The 27,060-nt window shown below is 35.0% G+C and overlaps 1 protein-coding gene and 1 long non-coding RNA gene across 10 annotated transcripts; one reads left to right on the plus strand and one right to left on the minus strand.

Moving 5' to 3' along the window:
• Window positions 1–227: 227 nt before the first annotated feature.
• LOC121993756 lies at window positions 228–3,177 on the minus strand. The gene is made up of 2 exons (XR_006115396.1): window positions 2,811–3,177; window positions 228–427 (listed from the first exon to the last, which is right to left on the minus strand). It is a non-coding gene; the product is annotated as an uncharacterized LOC121993756 (long non-coding RNA).
• A 12,878-nt stretch (window positions 3,178–16,055) lies between these two features.
• On the plus strand, window positions 16,056–26,898 carry LOC121995923 (protein FAR1-RELATED SEQUENCE 5-like). Of its 9 annotated transcripts, none has more exons than XM_042549711.1 (10): window positions 16,056–16,198; window positions 16,301–16,505; window positions 16,574–16,940; window positions 22,719–22,823; window positions 22,915–25,019; window positions 25,113–25,172; window positions 25,255–25,347; window positions 26,102–26,197; window positions 26,303–26,364; window positions 26,587–26,898. In XM_042549711.1, the coding sequence occupies exons 4-9, from the start codon at window positions 22,736–22,738 to the stop codon at window positions 26,351–26,353; spliced, it is 2,493 nt and encodes an 830-aa protein (XP_042405645.1). In that variant the 5' UTR covers window positions 16,056–16,198; window positions 16,301–16,505; window positions 16,574–16,940; window positions 22,719–22,735; the 3' UTR covers window positions 26,354–26,364; window positions 26,587–26,898. The 9 variants fall into 9 exon arrangements, 8 of the variants coding, with proteins under 8 accessions (XP_042405645.1, XP_042405643.1, XP_042405646.1 ...); XM_042549709.1 differs by having other exon boundaries at window positions 16,614–16,940; XM_042549712.1 differs by having other exon boundaries at window positions 16,621–16,940.
• The last annotated feature ends 162 nt before the right edge of the window (window positions 26,899–27,060 follow it).

A 27,060-nucleotide genomic window follows, 5' to 3' on the forward strand; every position in this document is an offset into this window, starting at 1 on the left:
ATTTCGACAGCACCTCCCCTGTACGACGGGCAATATGAAACATTACTACATACAAAATATACATCAGCCACACTCGGCTGGAATATATACACAATAGAAATAATATAACCACGCAATTAATATACACAGCCAACCTGGCTGGACATAAATGAATAAAAACAACCACACAGTTAACAACAACCCACACGACTAGAAACATGCACAGCGCAGCGGAAGACATAAAACGATACGAACGTAAAACCAACAACGACACTAACAAAAATACCTATAATCACAGACTTGACCCAGAACACAAACCAATTCATACAATACTAAAATTACTGTATACTAAAAATACAAGTAAAGCAGAAATAAAACCGATATAACGCAGGACCCAGGACTGGCAGCCGACATCTCTCCAAGCATCCATGACTCATCTACTTGCTACCTGGCGAAAGAAAACCATTTTGTGGGGTGGTGAGTATTGGAACTCAGCGGGTATAGAAAAGAGATAGTGCGTGAACATAATCAACCAATAAAGAATACCCAAAAGGAATACAGTCTCATAAGAGAATAGCAGATACAAAAATAAAACCATGATAAAGGTTCATACCTGGAACGATATCCTAGGCTAGATATAGAAAGTCAGAAATGGTACTAATCTGCTACAGTACTGCTCATAACTACAGAGGTAATGGGTAAGGTATATAAACATTTCCAATTACTAAACCAAGGTTTAACCACCTACAACGTGAGCATATCTTAACATAAGACAGCATGTCAGCATAAGTGAACAACAGCAAGAAGCAACGGCAACATAAATATACCACAGCAGCATAAGTAAACAATAACAACATAAGTAAGTAAAGGTATATAACAACAGATTATGCGACGGATGGTCACCCACCCCACCTCTCAGACTACGACCAGATGGTCGAGAGGCGGATCAATGACAATTGTACCAACCAAAGGCCGCCACTCCCATGAGTGACCGGATAGGTGTTGAGTAGCTAACTAGCCACATAGCAACCTCCAGCTACCACTCACACGAGTGGCCGAGTGCGGCACGACAGGACAAGCAGCATCAACTCCAGCTACCACTCTCTCGAGTGGCCGAGGATGCGGCATGCATGCAATGACATGATATGAACAATGCAACAATCATCATATATATATAAATGGAAACGGGTATGCTACATGAAGCCAGCATGCTCAATATCGTACATAAATAAGCAACAGTCAAAACATACAAATATGATATCTAGTATCTGCTACCGATCATGGACAACAAAAGAGACTGTATAGATATGGAAATGAATTTCTCAAAGATTGCGTGGAAGTATCAAGCGCAGGAAAAATAAGAGCGGAGTCAAGGTAAACAGTTTCTTATCCAAAATAGTTCATGCACCAAGGTCATAGTACTAAAAGAAAACAAAGCAAGAAGTATCCGCCTTTATAGATCGTGTCCACCGTCTTCAATCAACGTCCTGCAAATCACGTGATGTATAATTTAGCTAATTTCATAAACGACACAAGCTAAACCGAAACCCAACTTAATTAGGGAAAAGCCCCAATCCATCTATGAACCTCGATTCACCCAAATCTATCAAAATTCCCAACTACTTTTCAAGAGCCAATACCACGAGCAAAAACCTTATTGGGTTCGCCCGTAATCTAAACAGCATTTCTAAAGCACCAGAAGAACAAAATGTGTGATTCGCCATGGTTTAAACCCCCACCATCATCTACTTGGGACATTTAGAAACACAAGAATCAAACAACTCATCAACCAATGCTGGCACTTAAACTAACGAGAAGAAAAACTCGACCTATAGATCAGAACCCACAAAATCAGAAAAGGCATTGAGCACAAGTGCTAACTCACAAACCTACCCAATGTGATACTATCTCAAGAGGGTATAAATCAAATATAGTTACAACCCAATAAAATCTGTGCTAAGTTGAAAACCACCTGCAGAAATCCCAAAAATACGCTTCAATCCACAATCAATATCCCAAATAGGCATTTAAACAAACAGGTATCCAACAAAGAGCTCACAACATCAACACATGAAGGAAATTGAATATGAACCCTTTCATAGCCAAGCGAACACCACAAGACTCACAAACCGAACAATCCACCGGTAAATGAACTCCATCAATAACAGAAGACACAACAAAATCTAGAAACCATGCGAAACTCCGATTAAATCTGCCATCCGATAAGAACATCACGACGATCACGAATTCAAAGCATACACCTAAATCGTGACACATTTCAACAATCGAAACAAACGCATCGACATCTTCTAAGTTTCCCATCCCTATTCAAATCTATCTCAGAATTCAAAAATCATCTCGGAGAACCATTCACAGCATTAAAATCCTAAGCATTCCTAACCAATTTTGTTCAAAATCCAAAGACACCGCAAGGTAGCAAGAACAATATCACAAAGTCAAACCACAACTCCTAATCATCCCAAGTTATGCAATAAAGCAGTACACCTTTGAATTAAATCCACAGAGAAACCACAATTTATCGAAGAAACGGCACATCATCGAATCAAACCTACACATTCCCAAATTCGTTCTAAGTTACTAAAGCAATAGGTCACAAGAACATCATCGATCTTGGTCCCAAATCTGCTCAACGTTTTCAAAGCAATAGATCAACAAAAACATCATCGATCAAGGCTTAAAACTTCTACAACAAGAATTTACCGAAACCCAACTAGTGAGAAGAACGCAACACATCAAATTCAATCAAAAGCCCCAAATCCACATCTAACTAGAGAACAACTACAACAAGATGAGATCGAACTATGGCTTACCCCTTATCCAGATTAGTGAAGAGGAAGGAGGATCGGGAGACTCATTCACCCCCTAACCTAGGTCTCGGCCGGCGACGGGTCGAGGTGGTCGGCGGCGTTTGTGGTTCTTGCGTGAGGGAGCGAGGTTCGGCGAGGGCAGAGGAGGCGGCACTGCGGTGCTCGCGTGAGGGAGCGATCGCGGCTGTGGTGGCCGCGTGAGAAGAGGTCGTCAGTTGTGCTGCTCGAGTGAGGAGGAAAGAGACTGGAGACCGGCGAAGGAGGCGAGGCGGCGGCGCATGAGGGCTCGGGGAGGCGGCGTCGCGGGGTGGCTCGGGGAAGATGCGGCGGTGAAGGAGAAGAGGGAAATTAGGTTTTTATATAATTTTGAACTTAGGTTTAAGGAAATTAAAAACCTAAGTCTATTGCTCAATCAACTCCCTAATAAATAGGTATTCTAAATAGACCTTTTCCAAAGCCTATAATTTTATCCCCTCAAACTACGCCCTACGGGCTCCGATTAAATCCCCAAAAATTTCCAAAAATTTTTAAAAATTCCGTTAAAATTATTCATCCATTAAACTTTATTATTTAATTATTTTTTTAGGCACCGTATTTTACAAAAAATATCCTCTTTTATTGTTTTAACAAATAGGGTTGGGTCGATTTGACCTTGCTTAAACCCTTTTGATGTTAGGAAAGAGGTTAACCTTTCATACCATACCCTAGGTGCTTTTTTAAGTCCGTATAAAGTCTTTTTTAGCTTAAAAACATAGTCAGAGTGTTCTAGACTTTCAAACCCTGATGGTTGTCCTACATAGACTTCTTCTTTTATTAGTCCATTTAAAAAGACAGATTTGACATCCATTTGATACAGTCTAAACCCTTTATGGACTGCATAACTGAGTAACATTCTAATGGTCTCTAATCTTGCTATTAGGGCATAAGTTTCATCATAGTCAAGCCTCTCTACTTGACTAAATCCCTTAGCAACTAGTCTACCTTTGTTTCTAGTAATTTCCTTAGTTTCGCTTAATTTATTTCTAAACACCCATTTTGTTTCTATTATCTTCTTATTATTGGGTGGTGCTACTAAGTCCCAAACTTTATTTTTTTCAAATTGAGCTAGTTCCTCTTACACAGCTATGACCCAGTCTGGATCAAGTAAAAATTCGACTATGGTTTTGGGTGAGATTTTTGAAATCAGGGAGATTTGACTTAGGTTTCTAAAGGATGACCTAGTCTGAACCCTTAAGTCAGGATCACCAATTATTTGGTCAATTGGATGATTTGGGTTGACTCTTATGGTCCTCTGAGGTTGATTCTCCTGAGGTTCTTCTTCTTCTTCGTGATTTAAATATTCATTGGTTCTTTCTTGATTATTGTTGCCTTGAATAAACTCAATTGGCTGAATTTGGGTTTGTTCTAAGTTTTGTTTGGATTCCTCAAATTTTACATTTGTGGTTTTTTCAATTCTTAGTGTAATCTTATTGTATATTCTGCAACCCCTACTATTTAGTGAATATCCTACAAAGATTTTATTTTCTATTTTAGAAGTAAATTTTCCTAAATGTTCTCTTGTGTTTAGTATGAAGGTCGGACACCCAAATACCTTAAAGTATTTTATATTGGGTTGTTTATTATAATATATTTCGAAGAAGGTTTGTTATGTGTTTTATTTAGTGTTGTTCTATTTTGCACATAACAGGTTGTACTAACAACCTCTGCCCAAAAGTACTTAGATAGATTATACTCATTTAGCATTGTCCTAGAGGCTTCAAGTAGTGTTCTATTTTTTCTTTCTACAATTCCGTTTTGTTGAGGTGTTTTAGGACACAAAAATTTGTGATGATATCTGTTTTCAAGACAAAATTTATTAAAGTTCTGATTTTTAAATTCACCTCCATTGTCACTTCTAATTCTTTTAATTTTAAGGTCTTTTTCATTTTCAACTTACTTGCAAAAGTTTGTAAAGACTTCAAAAGTTTCATCCTTATTTTTTAAAAATTTTACCCAGATGAACACAGAATAGTCGTCTATTATTACTAGATAATACAAACTTCCATTTATTGATTTAACCCCATGGGAGTCAAATAAGTCTAAATATAGAAGTTCTAGTATTGAGTTGGTTTGGGATTGATTAGTTGGTTTGTGAGTAGATTTTGTTTATATTTATTGTTGACAAGCATTACATATTATTGAGTCTAAGTTAGGTAATTTTGGTAATCCTCTAAGTAGCCCTTTTAATTTGCTTATATTTCTAAAGTTTGTGTGTGACATTCTTCTATGTCATAACCAAGTTTCTTCTTTTTGTGTAAAATAACACTTAATTGAAGAAGTGGTTAAGTTGATTGCATAGATGTTATCTTTTCTAAACCCTTTTAGACTTATCGTGGGGTTATCTAAGTGCTTGATTAAGCATTATGAAGATAGAAACCTAACCTTATATCTAGTATTACACAATTGACTAATACTTAGAAGATTATACTTAAAGTTTTTCAACAAGTAATACATTTGTAATAATAAAGTCAATTTTAAGTTCAATATTACTTATGTCAATTACCTTGAGTTTGTTGTTGTTGTAACGACCCGACCCTCTTGGCCCATTTGGCGGCCCATTTGGCGGCCCATTTGGCGACCCTCGGGTCGTCGACTGTCGGCCCTTATGTCGTTGGCCCATTTGGCGACCTCTCATGTCGTCGACCGACGACCCTTGACCGTGTCGTTACTCACTAGGACTTTCCACCCCTGGTCAGTGGATTTTTGCCTCCCCCAGAATTCGAACTCTAAACCTCCAGGCTTAAGTATTAGAGTTTATGAATCCTGGTAACCAAGTGAGGACGTTGTGTCTTTAAGTGAGGGTGATTGTAATACCCCGGTTCTGAGATTCTGATTAAGTATGACTTAAAAGGTTAGATGATACTATCCATATCACCAAGGTGCACCTTCCTTTTCGGAAGCCCAAACTTAAGAACTCCAAAGTTAAGCGAGCTTGCCTTGGAGAAATCTGAGGATGGGTGACCTCCTGGGAAGTTTTCCAGGGTACGTGCGAGTGAGGACAAAGCACGCTGAAAGGACCTCCGGTGGTCTGTGGAGCTAGTCATCAAACCGATAGGTAATTCTGGTGTCGTTCCTGGTTCGGTCCGGGTGGGGCCCGCCCGGGCCGGGGCGTTGCGACTGTGAGTGCGCCTGTGGTAGGATCACCCAGGGCACCACCTAGCGAGGGAGATTCTGGGATTTGTTTGTGGTGTGATTTGTGGTTACACAATGAGGACGTTGTGTCTTTAAGTGGGGGTGATTGTAATACCCCGGTTCTGAGATTCTGGTTAAATATGACTTAAAAGGTTAGATGGTACTATCCATATCACCAAGGTGCACCTTCCTTTTCGGAAGCCCAAACTTAAGAACTCCAAAGTTAAGCGTGCTTGGCTTGGAGAAATCTGAGGATGGGTGACCTCCTGGGAAGTTTTTCAAGGTGCGTGCGAGTGAGGATAAAGCACGCTGAAAGGACCTCCGGTGGTCTGTGGAGCTAGTCATCAAACCGATAGGTAATTCTGGTGTCGTTCCTGGTTCGGTCCGGGTGGGGCCCGCCCGGGCCGGGGCGTTACAGTTGTTCCCAAAGGTAACTGTTCCTAAGCTTTTGTAGGTAAGTTGAGTGAATTTGATGTGATCTTCAGTCATATGTTTGAAGCAATCACTGTCCAAAATCCACTTGGTATCCTACAATAGGTAGGAGATAGGGTTAGTTTAAGTTCAGTTCTTAACTTTACTTAACATGATTCTTTAGTTGCTTAGTTAAGAACAATGTTTTAAAAAAAAATTAAGTTAAGAAGAATTTAACATAAATTTTTAAGTTAAAAAGGTTTTTTATATTTTTTTAATTTTTTTATAAATAAATTTTAAGTTAAAAAGATTTTAAAATAATTTTTTAAGTTAAATTAATAATAATTTTTAAAATAATTTCTAAGTTAAATTAATAAAAAATTTTAAAATAATTTTTAAGTTAAAATAATTTTTTTAAAGTTAAATTAATTTTTAAAATAATTTTTAAGTTAAATTAATTTTTAAAATTATTTTTTTAAGATCAATTAATTTTTTAAAAATTATATTTTTTAAGTTAAATTAATTTTAAAATTATTTTTTTAGTTAAATTAATTATAAAATAATTTTTTAAGTTAAATTAATTTTAAAATAATTTTTTAAGTTAAATTAATTTTTAAAATAATTTTTTAAGTTAAATTATTTTTTAAAATAATTTTTTAAGTTAAATTAATTTTAAAATAATTTTTTAAGTTAAATTAATTTTTAAAATAATTTTTTTAAGTTAAATTAATTTTAAAATAATTTTTTAAAAGTTAAATTAATTTTTAAGATAATTCTTTTTAGTTAAATTAATTTTAAAATATTTTTTTGAGTTAAATTAATTTTTAAAATAATTTTTTAAGTTAAATTCATTTAAAAAAAGTTTTTTAAGTTAAATTAATTTTTTTAAAAAACAATTTAAGTTAAATTAATTTTAAAATAATTTTTTAAGTTAAATTAATTTTAAAACAATTTTTTAAGTTAAATTAATTTTTAAGTTAAATTAATTTGAATTTAAACTTAATTTTAATTTTAATTTTAATTTTAATTTAATTTTATTTGAATTTAAATTAAATTTAATTTGATTTGAATTTAATTTAATTTGGTTTGTAGTCTTTAGTCATCTCACCCGATCTATATTTTTAATCAGGGAATTCTATAATTTTTGTGAGATGAATTAAGTTCAGTTTCAGGGTTTGGTTTAACTTTGTATTAAATTCATGTTTAGCTTTAGGCTCAACAAATAGATATTCTTTGGATAAACTTCTGGGCTATGATGAGTCACTTGGACATCATTAGAGTAACCATGCTTTCGAGATTTTCCAAATAGTCCTATCCACTGAACTTAATACAAAACCTTGGTCTAACTAGTTAGGATCCGTAAAGAGTAGCTTTGGTTAGTTCCACTAAGATAAATGCACCAGGTCGAAACCATATCTTCCTAGACATGTATAGATAAAATTTCCCTAACGTACTATCATCCAAAACTTCACCAGTACCGTAGGTCAAGTTAAATTTTGTCCCTTTTTACTCTAATCCTAATTGCCTTGTCTGGTAGGTTAGTTTGGGTTACCCTGTCGGGTAGATTATTTTTGGAGGTGTCAACTATTCTGGAGTCTTCCCCTGAATTATTGGCCTATATTTTAAAATTTTAGTTCTAGGTTTATGTCTGTTATTTTAATAATTATATTTAACTTGATGATAATATGATTTTTGATGGGTTCCAAAAATTTTCAATTTTGATTTTGTTGGTCTAGGTTTGTGTTTTGATTTTTGATTTGGTTTATCAGATTTTATATAGTATATTTTATCTTTAGGTATGTAATATTAGTTAATTCCTACTTACGTGGTTAAGCACGCTTTCGGAACCTAAGCTTTATTCTATTGTTTATGTTGGGTTATTAATGATTTAAATATTTTATTTGAACTTGACTTGTAACCAAGTCCGATTTTATTGTAGACTGCTTTTTGACTGTTTAACATAAGATGTAAATTTTTAGATCTTGTTGTAAATTTTTCTAAAATACTTTTTAATTTATTATTTTTTGTTTTTAATGTTAAATTTTTCTCCTCAAGTGTTAGGTCTTGAGTTGGATTAGAATTTATGATTTGTTCCTTGAGGTTTTGGTTTTCCTCAAGAAGCAATTTGTTTTCATTTTCTATTACAGTTAATTTTTTATTTAAACAAACAATAATTTTAAAAAATTTCTTATTCAAATTAAAATATACCTCTTCGGGACCTTCGGAAATGAGTACGGACTCGTGGCTCGATTCGGGTTCGGACCCATCTTCTAATTCATCCTCCGATTCTACTTCGTGAGCCATTAACGAGAGGTGACTCTAGTGCTTTTGATCTTCGGTCTCCGATTCATCTGAGGATGAGTCGTCCCAGGTCACTTTGAGAGCCTTCTTTTTTGATGTCTTCAACTTGTCGCTCTTCAATCTCGGGCACTTGTTCTTGTAATGACCTTTCTTGTTGCAACCGAAGCAAGTCACATTCCTTCGTTCAGATGGGGAGTTGATCTCCTACAGGTCCTTTTTGTTGAAGCTCTTCTTCCTCCTGGTGAACATCTTCCTTACCAGGTTCACCAGGTACTCTTCATCTTCAGAATCTTGGTCGGACTCATCTTTAGGGTCAGGCTTGGTCTTTTTCTTTTCCTTGGAGGGACCTGCAAACAAAGCAATACCTTTCTCGGTTCCAGCGTTAGTCTGCTCGTGTAATTCAAGTTCGTAGAATAGTTCATCTAGTTTTAATTTAGATAAATTTATTGAAATTTTGTAGGCATCCACGATAGATGCCCATAATGTATTTCGTGGAAAGGCATTTAAAGTATACCTTATTAAGTCTCGATTTTCCATTTGGTGGCCTATCGCGTGGAGTCCGTTAAGGATGTCTTTGATCCTTACATGAAGTTGACTCGCTGTTTCTCCTTTCTACATTTTAATATTAAATATTTTATTTATTAGAAGGTCACGCTTAGTTACCTTGGCGTCGCTCGTTCCTTTGTGCAGTTCAATCAACTTGTCCCATAATTCTTTCGCATTTTGGTGCGGTCCCACTCGGCTCAACTCTTCCTTTGTCAGCACGCATTACAGCGTGTTGAGAGCTTTGTAGTCCGTTGAGCATTTCTTTCTCATGTCCGGAGTCCACTGTTCCAGGTCTAGTGGATTTCCGGAGTTGTCAACTGACACCTTGTTTCCTGTGGTGACGCTGAACCACTGGTTGAAGTCGGTCTTCAAGTAGACCTCCATTCACTTCTTCCAGTAGGGGAAGTCGTCCCCGTTGAATTGGGGGGGGCGTACTGTGCTAACGCCTTCAACCTGAGACATTTTTATCCTGCACACAAATAAATAAAGAAACGAAGAATCTCAAGACTCGGCATTGGATTAGTAGTGCGGAATAAAATTAAAGAAAAATTGAATTGGTGTTGCACCAATTCAGCTTAATTACTACGAAAAAAAATTCCAAAAAGGTAACGCTACCAGTTTAGATTGATAACGTAAAAATGAAAACTAAAAAAAAATAATTAAGAATTTCACCCATGTCTGATTGGTGGTTACACTAAATCAGAGCGGTACCTGCTCTGATATCACTTGTTGGATCGTGAAAGTCGATAGAGGGGGGTGAATATTGATCGAAAACGTTTAAGCGAGTACGCAGTGGAAAAATGAAAACACAACGCTAACACGAACCGTTTTACTTGGTTCAAAGCCCTGGTCGACTCCTACTCTAAGGCCTGCACTCGTTGAGTGCTTTCGTTGGGCAATTACAAATAATTGCAAAGTTATTACAAAACTAAGTACATGAATTATTAGAAAGGAATACCGACAACATTGAAAAGAAAAACTTGAGCCTCTTGATGTCGGAGTAGCTTCGAAGTGTTGCAGGAGCATAGTACGACAGAGCAAGCGTTGGAAGATCGAGTTGTGAGTTGTGTTCTTTGCTCCAGGGCTCACCTCCTTATATAGGATGCTCCGGGCACCCGAATCCCTTCCGAGCACCTGGAGTGCGACGTAGCCAGCCAATAATGAAGCTCCACATGGTGAAGCACAATGAGGATAACTTTTGCATTTTGGGCGCCCGAATCCCTTCCGGGCGCCCAGACCTCTGTTTTCCAGCAGCTTCAACTCCCTGCAAGAAAACGTTAGTCTGAAGTACAAATGAAAATTATATATCCTGCAAAACAAAGTGTTAGCATAATTTTTATAATTAAACAGGAGTATTAATTAGATTCCATCTCACCGAGATCGAAATCTAGTCAAGATCTCAACTTAGAGTTCCGAAATGATTCTAAATTGGATCGGCGCCTAAGTTCCCTTCTCGGGAATACGTCCTCACAGTCACTCCCCTCCAGTGACTTACCTTAACTTACCTGCCAGACGTTCGGTCAGCCCTTTGACCTGTCTAGACTTCGTGCCAGCTATCAGGTCAGCTTGTCGACCTAGCTGGACTTTGTGCCAGACATCCGGTCAGCCCATCGACCAGTCTGGGCTTCGTGTCAGCTATCAGGTCGACCCATTGACTTTGCTGAACTTTGTGTCAGACATCCGGTCAGCCCGTCGACCAGTCTAGGCTTCTCCTGCACACTTCGTCAAAGTGTTAGATCACAATAAAACTAACTTAACCTACTTTGTCATTCATCAGAACTTGAGTTAGATTGTTAGTGTTAACCGCACCAACAGGGATGCCATTATTGGTAGTTTATTTCAATAAGGAGTTTTAATATCATCTTCCTGGATGAAGATTTTACTAATTCTCTTATAAGAGGCTTAGTAAATGGATTTGCTAAATTTTCATTGGATTTCACATATGTAAGAGAAATAATTCCACTTTTAATTAATTTCCTCACATAAGTATGTCTTAGGCTTATATGCCTAGACTTTCCATTGTAAATATCATTATATGCTCTTGCTAGAGTGGCTTGACTATTACATAAGATTGATATTGAACCAATACTTTTTGAAGTCAATGGTATTTCACACAAAAGATCCCTTAATCACTCAACCTCTTTTCATGCTTTGGCTAATGCAATAAATTCTGACTCCATGGTGAAATGTGTTAGGTATGTTTGTTTCTTGGATCTCCAAGATATTTCACTTCCTCTAAAAGTAAACACCCACCCTGAAGTAGGTTTATTATCTCCCACACTTGATATCCAACTAGCATATATATATCCTTCTAATATAGCAGGAAATTTAGAATAATGCAAGCAAGGTTTTTAGTTTTCTTTAAATAACCAAAATCTCTTCCAATAGCTTTCCAATGATCATTGTTTGATTATTGGTAAACCTACTTAGTTTACTAGCTACAAAAGCAATGTCCAGTCGTGTACATTGCAATGCAGACATTAGGCTACCAATTGCACTTGCATACTCAAGTTGTGCCACTGCTCTTCCATCGTTCTTGATTAGCTTGACACTTGGATCAATTGGGGTACTAGCTTCTTTGAGATTCAAATATTTGAACTTATCAAGCATCTTTTCACTATAATGTGCTTGATTTAGTTCATAGCCCCCCACTGTTTCTTGTGACCTTAATACCAAGTATGGTATCCACATGTCTAAGATCCTTCATTTTGAATATAGAAGATAGAAACCTCTTTGTTTCTACTATGCTTTCCATTTTATTACTTACTATCAACAAATCATCAACATAAAGACAAATAAATATAATGCAATCATCAAATGATTTATTATAGAGACATTTATCAATGGCATTGTGAACAAAACCATTTGAAAAAATAGTAGAATCGAATATTGCATGTCATTGCTTTGAGGCTTGTTTCAAATCATACAAGGATTTTAGTAATTTGCATACTTTTTCCTCATTTACTGGTAGAACAAAACCTTCAGGTTATTCCATGTAGACCTCTTCTTCGATATCACTATTTAATGCTATTTTTACATCCATTTGATGGACAATTAAATCATGAATAGAAGCTAATGCAAATAAAATCCTTATGGTTGTAATTCTAGCAACAGGAGCCTATGTTTCAAAATAATCAATTCCCTCTTGTTGTTTATACCCATTGGCTACTAACCTAGCCTTGAATGTTAGAAGTGATCCATCACTATGATACTTTCTTCTAAACACCCACTTGCAACAAATAGGTTTAGAGCCAGAAGGTAAACCAACAAGATCCCAAATGTGATTTGATATAATAGAATCCATTTCAGCGTTTATGGCATCTTTCCAAAAAAAATAGAATCTCTTGAAGCCATAACTTCTTTATAAGTTGTAGGATCACTTTCAATTTGTAAGACAATTGGAATTGTTCTTACTATCTTATTTCTATCTCCTTCTACCAAATAAAGAGATATTAGTTGAGAATTAATTTCATTAAGATCTAAATGTTTTATTTTCTTTATTCTTTTTCTTCTTCTATGCTCACATGTCTGTTCATCAACCTTAGAAGATACATTATTTTTTGATCCTTTTGAAATTTCCTCTTGAGACTCATTATATGGAATTAATTTAGAATTATTTTATGAAATAATTAAATTTTCAAAAAAATCCACTTCTCTTGATTTTATTATCACGTTAGCTTCTAAATCTAGAAGTCTATATGCTTTACTATTTGTGGCATATCCCACAAATGCATACTTGATTCCTCTAGGACCTAATTGAGTTCGAGTTTTTGCAATAAGCAAGACACCCCCACTCTTTGACATAACCTATATTAGGCTTTCTTCCTTTTCATATCTCATAAGGAGATATATTATTCCTGTTAAGAGGAATTTGATTCACAATATGACATGCCGCTAGTAATGCTTCTCCCATAAGTTAAATGTCAATTTTGTATTTATTATCATAGCATTTATCATCTCCACAAGAGTTTTATTTTTTCTTGCTAAATCATTTTGTTCAGGAGTTTAAGGTGCAACACATTGATGTAAAATTTCATTTTCTTCACAAAATAAATTAAATTCATTCGAAAAATATTCATCACCTCTATCACTCCTAAGTATTTTAATCTTTTTATTAAGTTAGTTTTCCACTAAAGCTTTATATACTTTAAACATTTTAAAGGCTTCATCCTTATGTTTCATTAAATAAACAAATGTGTACCTTGAAAAATCATATATAAATGTTATAAACTATCTATTTCCTCCTCTTGTTAACACTCCGTTTAATTCACAGATATCCGAATGAACAAGATCCAAAATTTGAGTCTTTCTTTCAACACTTTGAAATGGTTTCTTAGTCATCTGGCATTTAACACATATTTCACATTTTTTAAAGTTATTTAAATCACAAGATATAATGTCACATTTAATCATTCTATTCATTGTAGATTTTCTTATGTGTGCTAATCTACTATGCCATAAAGAAAAGAGTCAATCATGTAAGGAGAAGAAATGCATTTATTTATTCCATTATCATTAGTACATAATTTTACCATCCATCACAAGAAAATCCTTTCCCAACAAAGTTATTAGAGGCCGAAAGGATCAATTTTCTTTATTTTGCTGAGTAGATCACCACTAACCAAATTATGATTCATGTTTGGAACATGAAGGACATTTGTCAAAGTTACTGTTTTTCTTGAAGAAAGTTTAAAACTATACTTCCTTTGCCAACTACTTTCGAACTCCCTTCATTTCCCATTTGAATCTCTTGCTCGTCTTCAATCTCTTGATAAGTGTTGAACAATGACTTATCATATGCAACATGGACAGTAGCACATGTATCATACCACCATCTTGGCACTTTTCCTTGAATAGCATTAACATGACTTATAATTGCCACAATATTGTCCATGTCTATGAAGTTAATCTTTGCTTGCTCTTTACTTGGTTTCTTTTTAAACCTACAATCTCGAGCATAATGCCCAAATTTCCACAAACAAAGCATGCTCCTTTAGGCTTTCCTTTGGCTTTCTCTATATATTTTTTCGGACGAAGTGGATTTCCTCTCTTCTTATTGTTATTGTTAATTTTCATTGGTTGATTTATGACGTTGGCCTTAGAAGTGCCTTCAAAAGAATTTTCATTCTTATCTTGTCATAGATTCTTCCTCAATACGCAAATATTTTTATATTTGTTCTAAGAAGAATCTTTTTCTGAACTTTTTCAAGTAGATAGCAATGTTGCTATGATTGCACCGACTTAAAAAGATTCCGATAACTCAATCTTTACCACTCTCATTTTGTTAACAATAATTTGTAATTCATGTAAGCAATGGTTTATCATTAAAAAATTAAAAATCAAAGTATTTTGGAATTAAAAATTTCTTGGACCTTCTTCTTCGCTTTATACTTATTTTCCAATGCTTGCTATATTTTCTTAGCAGAGGCAGTGTTTGTGCAGAGATCATAAAGACAATCAGACAAGATATTTAAAATATGACCACGACACATCAATTCATCTTGTTTTTGTATTTGTTCTAAAGAAGAATCTTCAGAATTATGAAGAATCTTTTTCTGATAACTTTTCCAAGTAGATGGCAATTTTGCTATGATTGCAACGACTTGAAAAGATTCTGATAACTCAATCTTTATAGCTCTCATTTTGTTAACAATAATTTGCAATCATGTACTTGGAGCAGCAATGGTTTATCATTAAGAAATTTAAAATCAAAGTATTTTGAAATTAAAAACTTCTTGGTACCTTCTTCTTCTGCTTTATACTTATTTTCCAATGCTTGTCATATTTCCTTAGCAGGGGCAGTGTTTGTGTAGAGATCATAGAGACGATCGGACAAGGCATTTAAAATATAACCACGACACATCAATTCATCTTCTTTCCTTTTCTCTGTTGCCACCATGAGGTCTGGGGTTTAAATCTCGGCAAAGTCGAGGTAAATGTCTCCCTTATGTGCTAGTCACTATTCCAAAGGCTAGTAGTCGCCCGTGATTTACCTCCTCTGTGTTGGCCCTGGGACGGGTTGGCGGGGGTGCTGAGGGCGAGCGTATTCGCCTTTTTGCCACCATCTTCTTTCCTTTTCTCTCTTTTGGCCCTTAGATCTTTGTCTTCTTTATCAGTTGGTTTCGGAATGTCTTCCAAATTTGGATCAAGAATGTACAAGATCTTCATTACAATAGAAATTTCAATTTGTCTTGCCAACGTATAAAGTTCGTTCCGTCAAACCTATTCAGTTTGACCATGTCTTGATTCATAAACTTTTGTGTTGTCATGATTGGTTTACGCTCTATTATTTCTTCGGAGATCCAACAAAATATAATTTTTAGATTGTTGTAAAAATGATATGAAGTGATCTCTAAAATTAGGAAACAAACGGCTGAAGACTTGAAACATGTACAAGGTACATTTTCCTAAAAATTAAATTCGTCCCCTCTCAATGTTACCTAAGGGAGCAATGACAAATAATTTTTGAGATATGACAAGCCTTTGCAATATTTTCTATAAACAATAATAGAAAATATTTTGGAACTAAGAGATTATATCTCTTCTCTATTTATAGATTTGAATAATCGCATCCAAGAGTCACAATGAATAAATATGGCTCTTGTCAAACAGACATGTATCAAAAGACAACTTGTTTTCAATTCTGAAAATTGAAAAAACTACTAAGCTCCAAATTAAAATGAGCAACCATAATTGTACTTCAAATATTCATTCATTTAGGTTTGTTATTTCATTAATTAATTTCAACAAGAAATTCTAACAGTATATGAGATCAGAGTTGACGCTGTACCCTATGCGGGCCGTCGCTGTCGGGTTCGTGAAGAAGGCGGTGACAGAGAGCAGGGCGAGAGGGCGGCAGGTGTCGCGGCTGGAGGAGTCCATCAAGAGTTTGGAGGAGGAGAAGCGCAAGATCGAAGTTTTCAAGCGCGAGCTCCCTCTCTGCATGCGTCTCGTCTACGAGGGTCGGTCCGATGCTCCTCCCTTCTGTCCTTCCCTTATTTGATTTCGCCAGGATCCTTTTAGGTTAAAATTAGTCTTCTTTTGTTTGGGAATTTCGATCGTAGTGATGGGGGAGTTGAAGAGGGAGATCGATCGGTTCCGCCCCGAGGGTTTCGGGCGTGTGTTCCAGGAATTCACGCCGATTAAGGGCAAAATCAACGAGAGCAGCTCGGATTTCAGAGATAAGAAGAACTGGACGAGCTCGTTCCAACTCTGGATCTGTGAGGAAAGTGAAGATACCAAAAACATGACAAGATGAACTTTAAAGAGGTTGGAAATACATAATTCTTTGCCATTTATTTAGGAAAAAAAATTGAATCTTTGTTCATTTCTCGGAGGATTTTTGCTCTTAATGGATTCCTTTGGTTCCGATTGAAGAAATCAGTATGTTATTCTCGGAACGGCGGACATGTGTCCCTGCCAGTATTGGAACTATACAGCTCCAAGGCGGAAGATGAGACTGCCGCCGTGTTGTCTGACCTCTCTCTGTGCTCTACCGTGATCACTCATGGCTTTGTGACTCCGGCCATCAATAACCATCCAGTTAGTTGCCATAAGTGTACTTAAGAATCCCCGGAAGCATCTCTGGCGGTGGTACCTGGAAAACACTGTGGCTTGCATCCTCAACAGGCTGCAGATGAGGAGGTTCTGGCCTCAGGATCTGCATCGGCGGTTTGTGCTCGCGATCGCTCCGTGTTGCTCATGGTAAGACCTCAGTTGAATCAATTGCTAGGAGGCTGATGGATAATTTCTGCAGGATGATGTTTAGTCCCACATCTAAAATTTTCACAATCCTCTGTTAGTATAAAATATAACTATACGACATATAAAATATAGCCAATGGAATGAAGTGATAGGATCTTTAGATCCAGGAAAATCTCCGGGTCATCTACTGCAGTGATGCAGCCGTTTAATTATATTTTTTTAAAATATATTACTCAATTTTTGGTGTGGATGTCTTGAAATTACAATTAATCAAATGGATATATCATAATTCAAATAGTAATTGTGTGATCTACTAACAAATAAATTTTTTTTAACTCAAAGACGTAATTAGCTATATACGAAGGAGATGGGAAGTTCTTATTATTGCTGAGTAGAGTTGTTAGGTAGGTTAGGATGGTCCATTAAAAACTCATCATCTTGTAGGGTGGTCTCAACCGCCCCATCAGGTGAGTTAGAAAATCTTTAATTGAGACCAACTCAAAATAGATGTAATTTGGTTCAATTGTTCGAGTTTATAGTGAATTGTCTAACGAAAATGTTCAACGATCGCGAACCTATTCTACTAACAAATAAGGGGGTGTTTGGTTCTTTGTTAGGAATAGAATCGGAACCTATAGTGATGCAGACGTTTAATTATGATCCATTAAATCAGATTGTATCCCATCATGGAGGGCTGAGACATATGTGGAGCCTTTCAATTAGATTGTGGATTCATGACCATTTTCTATAGTAATTCACTTACCTTATAGTAATTCACTTACCTTATAAATAGGTTAATAGAACGGGTTTATATTCCATGGGTATTTTATTAAAATATAAAATATATTACTCAATTTTTGGTGTGGATGTCTTGAAATTACAATTAATTTTTTAATGATAAATTAATCAAATGGATATATCATAATTCAAATAGTAATTGTGTGATCTACTAACAAATAAATTTTTTTAAACTCAAAGACGTAATTAGCTATATACGAAGGAGATGGGAAGTTCTTATTATTGCTGAGTAGAGTTGTTAGGTAGGTTAGGATGGTCCATTAAAAACTCATCATCTTGTAGGGTGGTCTCAACCGTCCCATCAGGTGAGTTAGAAAATCTTTAATTGAGACCAACTCAAAATAGATGCAATTTGGTTCAATTGTTCGAGTTTATAGTGAATTGTCTAACGAAAATGTTCAACGATCGCGAACCTATTCTACTAACAAATAAGGGGGTGTTTGGTTCTTTGTTAGGAATAGAATCGGAATGAGAATCATTGTATTGTGGAATGAGAATGGGTATGCGCATGGATAACACTCTTAAAACTTGTTGTTTGATTTATTCTATCGGAATAAATCAAAATTTTCTTTTTTACCCTTAAAGAAAAATAAGAGGAAAAAATTAGATATGAGATAAAGATGAATGTGAGAGAAAAATATGATGAAAGATAATGATGAGAGAGAAAGTGTGATGAGAAAGAATGAAGAGAGAGAAAGTGTGATGTGAAAGAATGAAGAGAGAGAAAGTGTGATGAGAGAAAATGAGAAAAGAGAGTGTGATAGGAGAGAGCATGATCAGAGAAGATGAGAGAGAAAATATGATGCGAGAGAAAATATGATGGGAGAGGATGAAGAGAGAGAAAATGTAATGAGAAAAAATGAGGAGACAAAGTGTGATGAGAGAGATTGAGAAGAGAGAAAGTATGGTGAAAGATAAAGTATGATGAGAGAGAAAGTGTGATGAAAAAAAGAGAACAGTGTGTGTGATGTGAAAGATTGAGGAGAGAGAAAATATAATGAGAGAGAAAGTATGATGAGACAGAAAGTGTGTTGAGGAAAAAAAGGAAGGAGTGTGACAAGAGAGATTGATGAGAGAGAAAATATGATGAGAGCGAAAGTGTAATGAGAAAAAAAGAGAAAAAGAGAGTGTGATGGGAGAGATTGAGGAGAGAGAAAGTATGATGAGAAAAAAAGAAGGAAGAGAGTACGATGGAAGAGATTGAGGAGAGAGAAAGTATGATGAGAGAGAAAGTGTAATGAGAAAAAAAAGAGTGCGGTAGGAGAGAGAAAGTGTGTGATAAAATGATGAGAGAGAAAATATGATGAGAGAGAACAAGGAGAGAGAAGTGATATGAAAGAAAAAATAAATAAATATATTTTGATATTTGATATTAAGGGAGAAAATTTTAGTTTTAACTCAAGGGTATTTTTGGAATAAGGGAATATTTTGATTGATGAAAATAGGGTAATGGCTCATTAAAGGGGAGGTATATGGGAATGAGTTATTATCCAATTTCAATGATTTATTTCCTTATTTGCATTCCTATTCCTATAATTCAAACATTAACAATGGCAATCAATGATTTTCATTCTCATTCTCCACTCTTATTTCCCTAAATCAAACGCCCCCTAAGTTTTTTTTAACTCAAAGACGTAATTAGCTATATACGAAGGAGATGGGAAGGTCTTATTATTACTGAGTAGAGCTGTTAGGTAAGTCAGGATGGTCCATTAAAAAACTCATCATCTTGTAGGGTGGTCTCAACCGACCCATCAGTTGAGTTAGAAAATCTTTAATTGAGACCAACTCAAAATAGATGCAATGTGGTTCAATTGTTCGAGTTTATAGTGAATTGTCTAACGAAAATGTTCAACGATCGCGAACCTATTCTACTAACAAATAAGTTTTTTTTTAACTCAAAGAGGTAATTAGCTATATACGAAGGAGATGTGAAGTTCTTATTATTGCTGAGTAGAGTTGTTAGGTAGGTCAGGATGGTCCATTAAAAACTCATCATCTTGTAGGATGGTCTTAATCGACCCATTAGGTGAGTTAGAAAATCTCTAATTGAGATCAATTCAAAATAGATGCAATTTGGTTCAATTATTCAAGTTTATAGTGAATTCTTTATTTCGTTGCATTTATTATTATTTGTTTTTCTCTATGAGTTCTTGTGAAAAATGTGAAAAAAAATCACGAGCAGTATTCACTCCCTCCCCCTCCTCTAACGCTTTCAATCCTACACATTGATTAATTCTATTACACATATCCTAACAAATGAACTAATCATTAGATTAAACATGAACTAATCATTTTCAAATTTGTTAACACATAACATAATTTTTTATAAAATAATTCTGTTATAACAACAGAAAAATTATTACATAACTCATAAACTAAATGAGCTTATTTCTATTCATACATAATGACAATAACAATAGAACTCTAATAAAATAGATAAGTTAACATCACTCTCACTAGGACAAATAATAGTGTGGTGGTCAATACTATCCCTTTTAACCTAGACTCGTTTGGGGCAATCTCAGGTAGGACAACTTCAGAATTCTCCATTTAATTTGGTCCACATTCGGATCCTCTTATGGATTCTCCTCAAACTTTTCGGGATCATCTTGATCCATATGATGAAGTAGCTTTATACACAATTGTGCATATGAGATACGTCCTTGCCCTCATAATTAGTGTGCTACTATATTGAGTTGTATTGGTAGAAATTGGAGCAAAACCAAGTTATCAAGAATTGGAAACTCTTCTCGTTCGAGTTTCTAGAATAATCGATCAAGTTGTCCAATATGTCCTTGGAGTCCATGAACTGGGTCAAACTCCATCTCCTCAATCTGCTCCCTTAGCTCATTCGTTGTGCGTCACGATGGGTCATCGTGTATATCATCGTTGACATCTAGAATTGAAAATAATAATATTGGTACAAAACCAACAAAGTAACACAACCAGTTCAATTCAATTTACACATATACATAGAACAAACATATAGAATTTATAAACAAATAAGAAAAAATAATTTTCTTTATTTGAGGAGTTCTAGTGGACTAACACACTAGACTGATCGATTGAGAAGATGAACCCTGAACTTGGTCGATTGTCCTATTAGTACTAATCTAATTAGATAGGGATGTCTTATCTATATTGTTTTTATTTAACCTAAATTCATTTAAGTAAATTTCAGACTTATTAATAAATCTTACCCAATTTTGATTAAATCAGTCCCAATAAAATAAATTTAGCCTATTTAATTAAATATGGAAAGATCCATCTTAATAAATCAAACTAGTCAAATTTATGATTAGCCCAGACTCATTTAATCAAATTAACCCAAAATAATTTTGATTTAGATAAAATTACTTAAGTTAAACCAATTAATAGTTTGAACCATATGAGAATCTAATTAAATGAAACTCATCTTTTTAAACTAACCTGGTAGGTCTGGTTCAATGAACCAGTCCAGTTTAAATCAACCCAAGTTGAGTAAACTAAACCCAATTAATTTCCAGCATGGAGTCATTAACTAAAAACAATGTATTAATTAATTAATAAAAAAACAAGAGCTTAATCTTAGGGCATCCATAATGTGATATTAAATGAACATTATAATATCTATTTAACACTCATCTCAATTATGAGAAAAGGAAAATTGTTATATTGTTCATCCCTCTAGTATCTTTTCTTTTATATATTTATATATTTTTTAAAATAATAACAAATATATTAAAACAATTAATAATATTTTTTGAAAACACTAAGATTATTTTTTAAAAAGTAAAATTATTATTAAAAATAATAATAATTTAAATATTTTAAAATATATTTATTTAATATGATATAATTTTAAAATAATTGAGTTTACTATAGAATCTATAAATAATGAGGATTAATATTAAAAATAATATAGATAATTACAGTGAATTTTTTTTTCTTATATATATATATATATATATATATATATATATATATGAGGTGATGGGTACAATGACGAGGGGGGCGGATCTTCTGGTCCCAAAATCCCTGGTCCCTCCCTGGTCCGCACAAGTGATATAAAACTCTCTCACGTGCCAAACACGTGCCAAGCTCCAGCGCCCAAAACTCCCTCCCTGCCCTAGCCTCGCGATTTCTTCTCGTCGCCTCCTCTCAGCGTCGCCTCCCTGGTCCCTCCCTCCTCCCAGCGTTGCCTCCCTGGTCCCGTCGCCTCCTCCCAGCGTCGCCTCCTCCGCAGTGCCAAGCTCCAGCGCCCAAAACTCCCTCCCTGCCCTACCCTCGCGATTTCTTCTCGTCGCCTCCTCCCAGCGTCACCTCCTCCGCAGTGCCAAGCTCCAGCGCCCAAAACTCCCTCCCTGCCCTACCCTCTCGACGACCAGCGCCGCCTCCCTCCCTCCGACCTCCACTGCCGCCTCCTCCCAACGTTGGGGACCTCCAGCGCCGCCCTCGTCGCCTGCGGCCTCCCGTCCTCCACCTCCTGCCGACCTCCAGCTTCACCTCCGTTTTGTTTAGGTATTCTCCACTCTGTTTGCTTCTAAAAATTTCAGCTTTTCCTATTGTTCATGAAGTCTCTGTTTATCTCCGAGAACCTTCTTCAAAGATCCTTTTTTTTATCATGGAAGAATCATTTTCTAAGTTTCAAGTATTTGTCTGTTAAGATTATGAAACGTTTACATTACGTTGCAAGGATAAATATATATTTGGTCCTAAAGTTTTTGCATGTGCTAGTTGCTTGTTGCTAGTTGCTAAGATTATGTTAAGATTATATTCTGTTAGTTGCATGTGCTAGTTGCTAGTTGCTAGTTGCTAGTTGTTAAGATTATGTTAAGATTATATTCTGTTAGTTGCATGTGCTAGTTGCTAGTTTAGGGTTTTCCTATATCTGGTCCTAAATATATATTCTGTTAAGATTATGAAACGTACACGACCTTCCTTTTCATATGCTAGTTGCTAGTGTGATTATATTATCTATATTCATTGATGTCCCAGAGTTTCAAGTAATTATCATGGAGGGTGAATCTACGAGTTGTCGTCATTTGAATTTTAACGAAAATGAAGCTAGTCGGGAAGGGGACTTTGATGTTATTGATGAAGGTAATAAGATTCATATTGGGAATGTATGAAGTTTCAATATATCGAATTTTACTGGATAAATTCTTTTTTTTTTGTTTGTTTGATTTTATAGGCTTAAATATTGAAACGGATTTGGATATACCACAAATGGGGTTGGAATTTGATACAGAAGAAGATGCATATCAATTTTATTTGTCATATGCTAAAAAAGTTGGATTTGGCATAAGGAGAGGTAAAATCCACAATGATAAATCGGGTAAATTACTTGATAGAGTTTTTTATTGTTGTGCCCAAGGCAAAAGAGGAAAAGACAAACGAGATATTTATGTCAAAGCAAGTCGTGATGAAACTAGATTTGGTTGTGAGGCTAAAATGAAGATTAGTAATCGGAGAAAAAGCAAGTTTACTGTGGTGCAATTTGTTAAAGAGCATAATCATTATCTCTCAAGTCCAAACAAAACTCATCTCTATAGAAGTCATAGAAATATATCTTTTTCTGCAGCGAAACAGATTGAGTTTGCAAGTGATGTGGGAATCCCCCCAAAAGCATCTCATGATCTTATGGTGAGACAAGTAGGTGGGAGGGAGAATTTAGGATTTATTCCTGAGGATTACAAAAACTACTTGCGATCCAAAAGAACAATAAATATGAGAGTTGGGGATACAGGAGGTGTATTGGAGTATTTGCAGAAAATGCAGTTTGATGATCCTAATTTTTTTTATGCTATTCAAGTTGATGAAGATGATTTGATTACTAATATTTTTTGGTCTGATGCTAAGATGAGAGCTGATTATGCTAATTTTGGAGATGTTGTTTGTTTTGATACAACCTACAGAAAAAACAATGAAGGTCGGCCAATTGCGTTGTTTGTGGGTGTTAATTATCATAAACAATTGATACTTTTTGGTGTTGCTTTATTATATGATGAAACTAGTTTGACTTTTGAGTGGTTGTTTAATACATTAACTAAAGCTATGGGTGAGAAAAAACCAATTACTATTCTTACGGATCAAGATGCAGCAATGGCAAAGGCATTAGCTTCTAGATGGCCTGAAACACATCATCGTTTGTGCATTTGGCACATTTATCAAAATGTCGCCATACATTTGAGTGGAGTTTTTTCTCAGTTTAGAGATTTTGCTAAAGATTTTGCCTCATGTGTATATGATTTTGATGAAGAGGAAGATTTTATTTCAGCATGGAACATTATGTTGGCCAAGTATGCACTTGAAGATAATGATTGGTTGAGGCGCATGTACAACATAAAGGAAAAGTGGGCTTTAGTATATGGACGGCAAATGTTTTGTGCAGATATGACTACAACCCAAAGAAGTGAGAGCATGAATAGTATTGTGAAAAAATATGTCACTTATAAACACAAGTTTTTAGACTTCTTCAATCACTTCCAAAGACTCCTTGATGATCGTCGATATGAGGAATTAAAAGCTGATTTCAGATCAAGTACAACTGTTCCATATTTAATGTTTCCAATTGAGATTTTAAAGTATGCTAGTGAAATTTATACTCCTGAGGTATACAAGTGTTTTCAACAAGAATGGTGCTCATCTCATGATTCTAGTCTTGAAATTTGTGAGGATGCTGATACATTTGCAAAATATAAAGTTACTCCTCTAAAAAAGAAACACCATCATATAGTTACACTTGATAAGAAGTCTGAAAAAATTGAGTGTAGTTGCAAAAAATATGAATTTGCTGGAATTTTATGTTCTCATATTCTGAAAATATTTACGTGGAATAATATCATGAAGATCCCAAGTCAGTATGTACTGAAAAGGTGGACAAGAAAAGCAAAAATTGGATTTTTTGGAGTTAATGATTCAATGACCAACAATGCTAGTTTGGATCCAAAAGTACTTCAAAACATGCGATACAAAGATTTGTGTGGGTTGAATGTTCAGTTGGTTACCAAGGCAGCAGAAAGAGATGACACTTACAAGGTTGTTAAAGATGTTATGTTGAGCTTGTGTAAGATGGTGGATGATAAGTTACAAGTTAATGAATCTAATATCCAACAATCAAAAGTGAGCCAAGAATCTTGGGAATTTGATTATGGTGAAGGGAACTCTACTGGAGTGAAAGGAATTAAAACCAAGAAGAAAACAATCTCAGGTAAAAGGTTGAAAGGTGGGTTAGAGAAGACTTCAAGGAAAAGAAAAGCATCGAGCAAAACAAATCAAGCTTCAACGATTGTAATGGTTTTTACTCCATAACTTCTAAATTTTTATTTATTGATATTATTTGTTGTTAAATTTGAACAACTTAAATTAATTTTTCTTTTCTATACACAGGGTGTAGATCAAACTATTTCCAGTATGGCCATCGTACAATGTGACCGGATCAATCAACAAGTTAGTATTTGTTTGACTTATGTTAATTTAAGAAAATTTATGTTATAACTTTCTAAAACTGTATTTTATTTTTTTGTTGTAGTCTATTAATTTCTCATCAATTGGTAGCTCCGTTGATAATGTTAGTATGACTGAGTCTCAATTCCCACCATTATTAGCATCACAACTTTCTCAGGTATTCATTCCTCCTACTTGCAACTTGAATTGCTTTCACTGATGTTGTAGTTAGCAGCATTTGCCATTGCTGCACTGCTTGCAAGTTGTAATTAACAGAAGTGATGTTGCAGCAAGTTAGTATTAAGTGCAATTAACAGAAGTGATTTTGCATTAGATTCTATCTAGGATAAAAAATAAATAAGGAAGCAAAGATGTTAGAGTGAATACTAATAAGTGAGCTAGATAAGAAAGTGCATACCATGTTCCTGTAAAGTATCTGAAAGACGGCACTTTTTTTTTTGTTTTGTTTCTGAAAGTTTTTTCTCAACTCATTATTTTGTCCATGTTTTAATTTGTGCAATAGCCGAGCATGTAGTTCATCAGATATCACTTGACGTTTTGATGAGATGCTAGCTGGGTCATGCCTGATCAAAATTCTCACGTGGAAAAGTTTAAGGTGCTTGAACATTGGCACTAAGGATTTTCTCATCCCCTTATGTAGCTTTTCCTTAAGCTCAATGATGGTAGTATTAGTATGTTAATTTAATATAGTATAAAGGATGTTTTGCTAGTTTGATTGTCTATAGTTAATAAAAAATGATTTTCTTATGAATTATTTTACATGTCAGTTGTTTCCCTGAAATCAAGTGGGCACAGCGTATTGACAAGGGCTACGTCCTTGTTCAATTGCCTGATGCAAAAGATGTGAAAGTTAATCTAAGAGAATTTATATTATAACTATCTAAAATTGTATTTTATTTTTTTTGTTTTAGCCTATAAATTCCGTGCCAACAATTGGTAGCTGTGTTGATAGTGTTAGTAGGACTGAGACTCAATTCCCACCATTATTGACATCACAACTTTCTCAGGTATTTATTTTTAATACAAATTACACCATTTAGTAATTTAGCTTGGTTTTTTAAATAGTTTACAGTTGAGTATGCACTTGATAATGCTTTACTATTATGTCATAGGTGCATCAACCATCTCATCTTGGTTATTTTCCGACAAATTACTTGGAATAATGCTACAAAGGGTATGGTGAATTTTTTACTTTCGGTTTTGTGATTAAAGTGTTTATGGCATAATCTGTGTTAGATGACATAATACTCACAATAAATATGGTGCTAAATGCAACTCTGTGACTTAACCAAGTTAATTGGGTTTTTTTAATATTTGTTTTCTCTTTAGATGTTATGGCTTTTTTTTATGAATTTCTTGAACAACGAATTGTAAGTCTTATACCTACACTGTGCAGATAATCTACAAGAGAATGGTTGCTAGCAGATAATTTACAAGAGAATGGTTGATATTGCAAAAGCACGAGGAGATATGAAAGTTGCTGTTGAATTTCTCAACAAGTACTTAGACATGTGGGAACTTTTCCATTAGTATTTGAATTTTCCATTAGTGTTAAACTAAAGTTTATATTGATTTGTTTGTAAAGATTTGGTTTGGTTATCAGAATTTTATTGTGAATGTATTGATGTGGGATGGGCATTTGATCTTGTGATGATATTATTTTATGGTGATAAGTGAATGAGATTGTGATGTGTTTGATTGGCATTCAGTTCGTTTTGCTATATTGTGATGTGTTTACATCTGCATTCAGTTCGTTTTGAGCTAATGTGGTTTTGGACTGAAGAAAAGATATATTCTCCCTTTGCTTATGCTCTTCTATTTTTCCTCCTATGTAGATAAATCTGTGGCCATCTTTTCTTTTCTTTGTTTT

This window comes from Zingiber officinale, chromosome 6A (genome assembly GCF_018446385.1).
Source record: "Zingiber officinale cultivar Zhangliang chromosome 6A, Zo_v1.1, whole genome shotgun sequence".
Classification (NCBI taxonomy): Eukaryota; Viridiplantae; Streptophyta; class Magnoliopsida; order Zingiberales; family Zingiberaceae; genus Zingiber; species Zingiber officinale.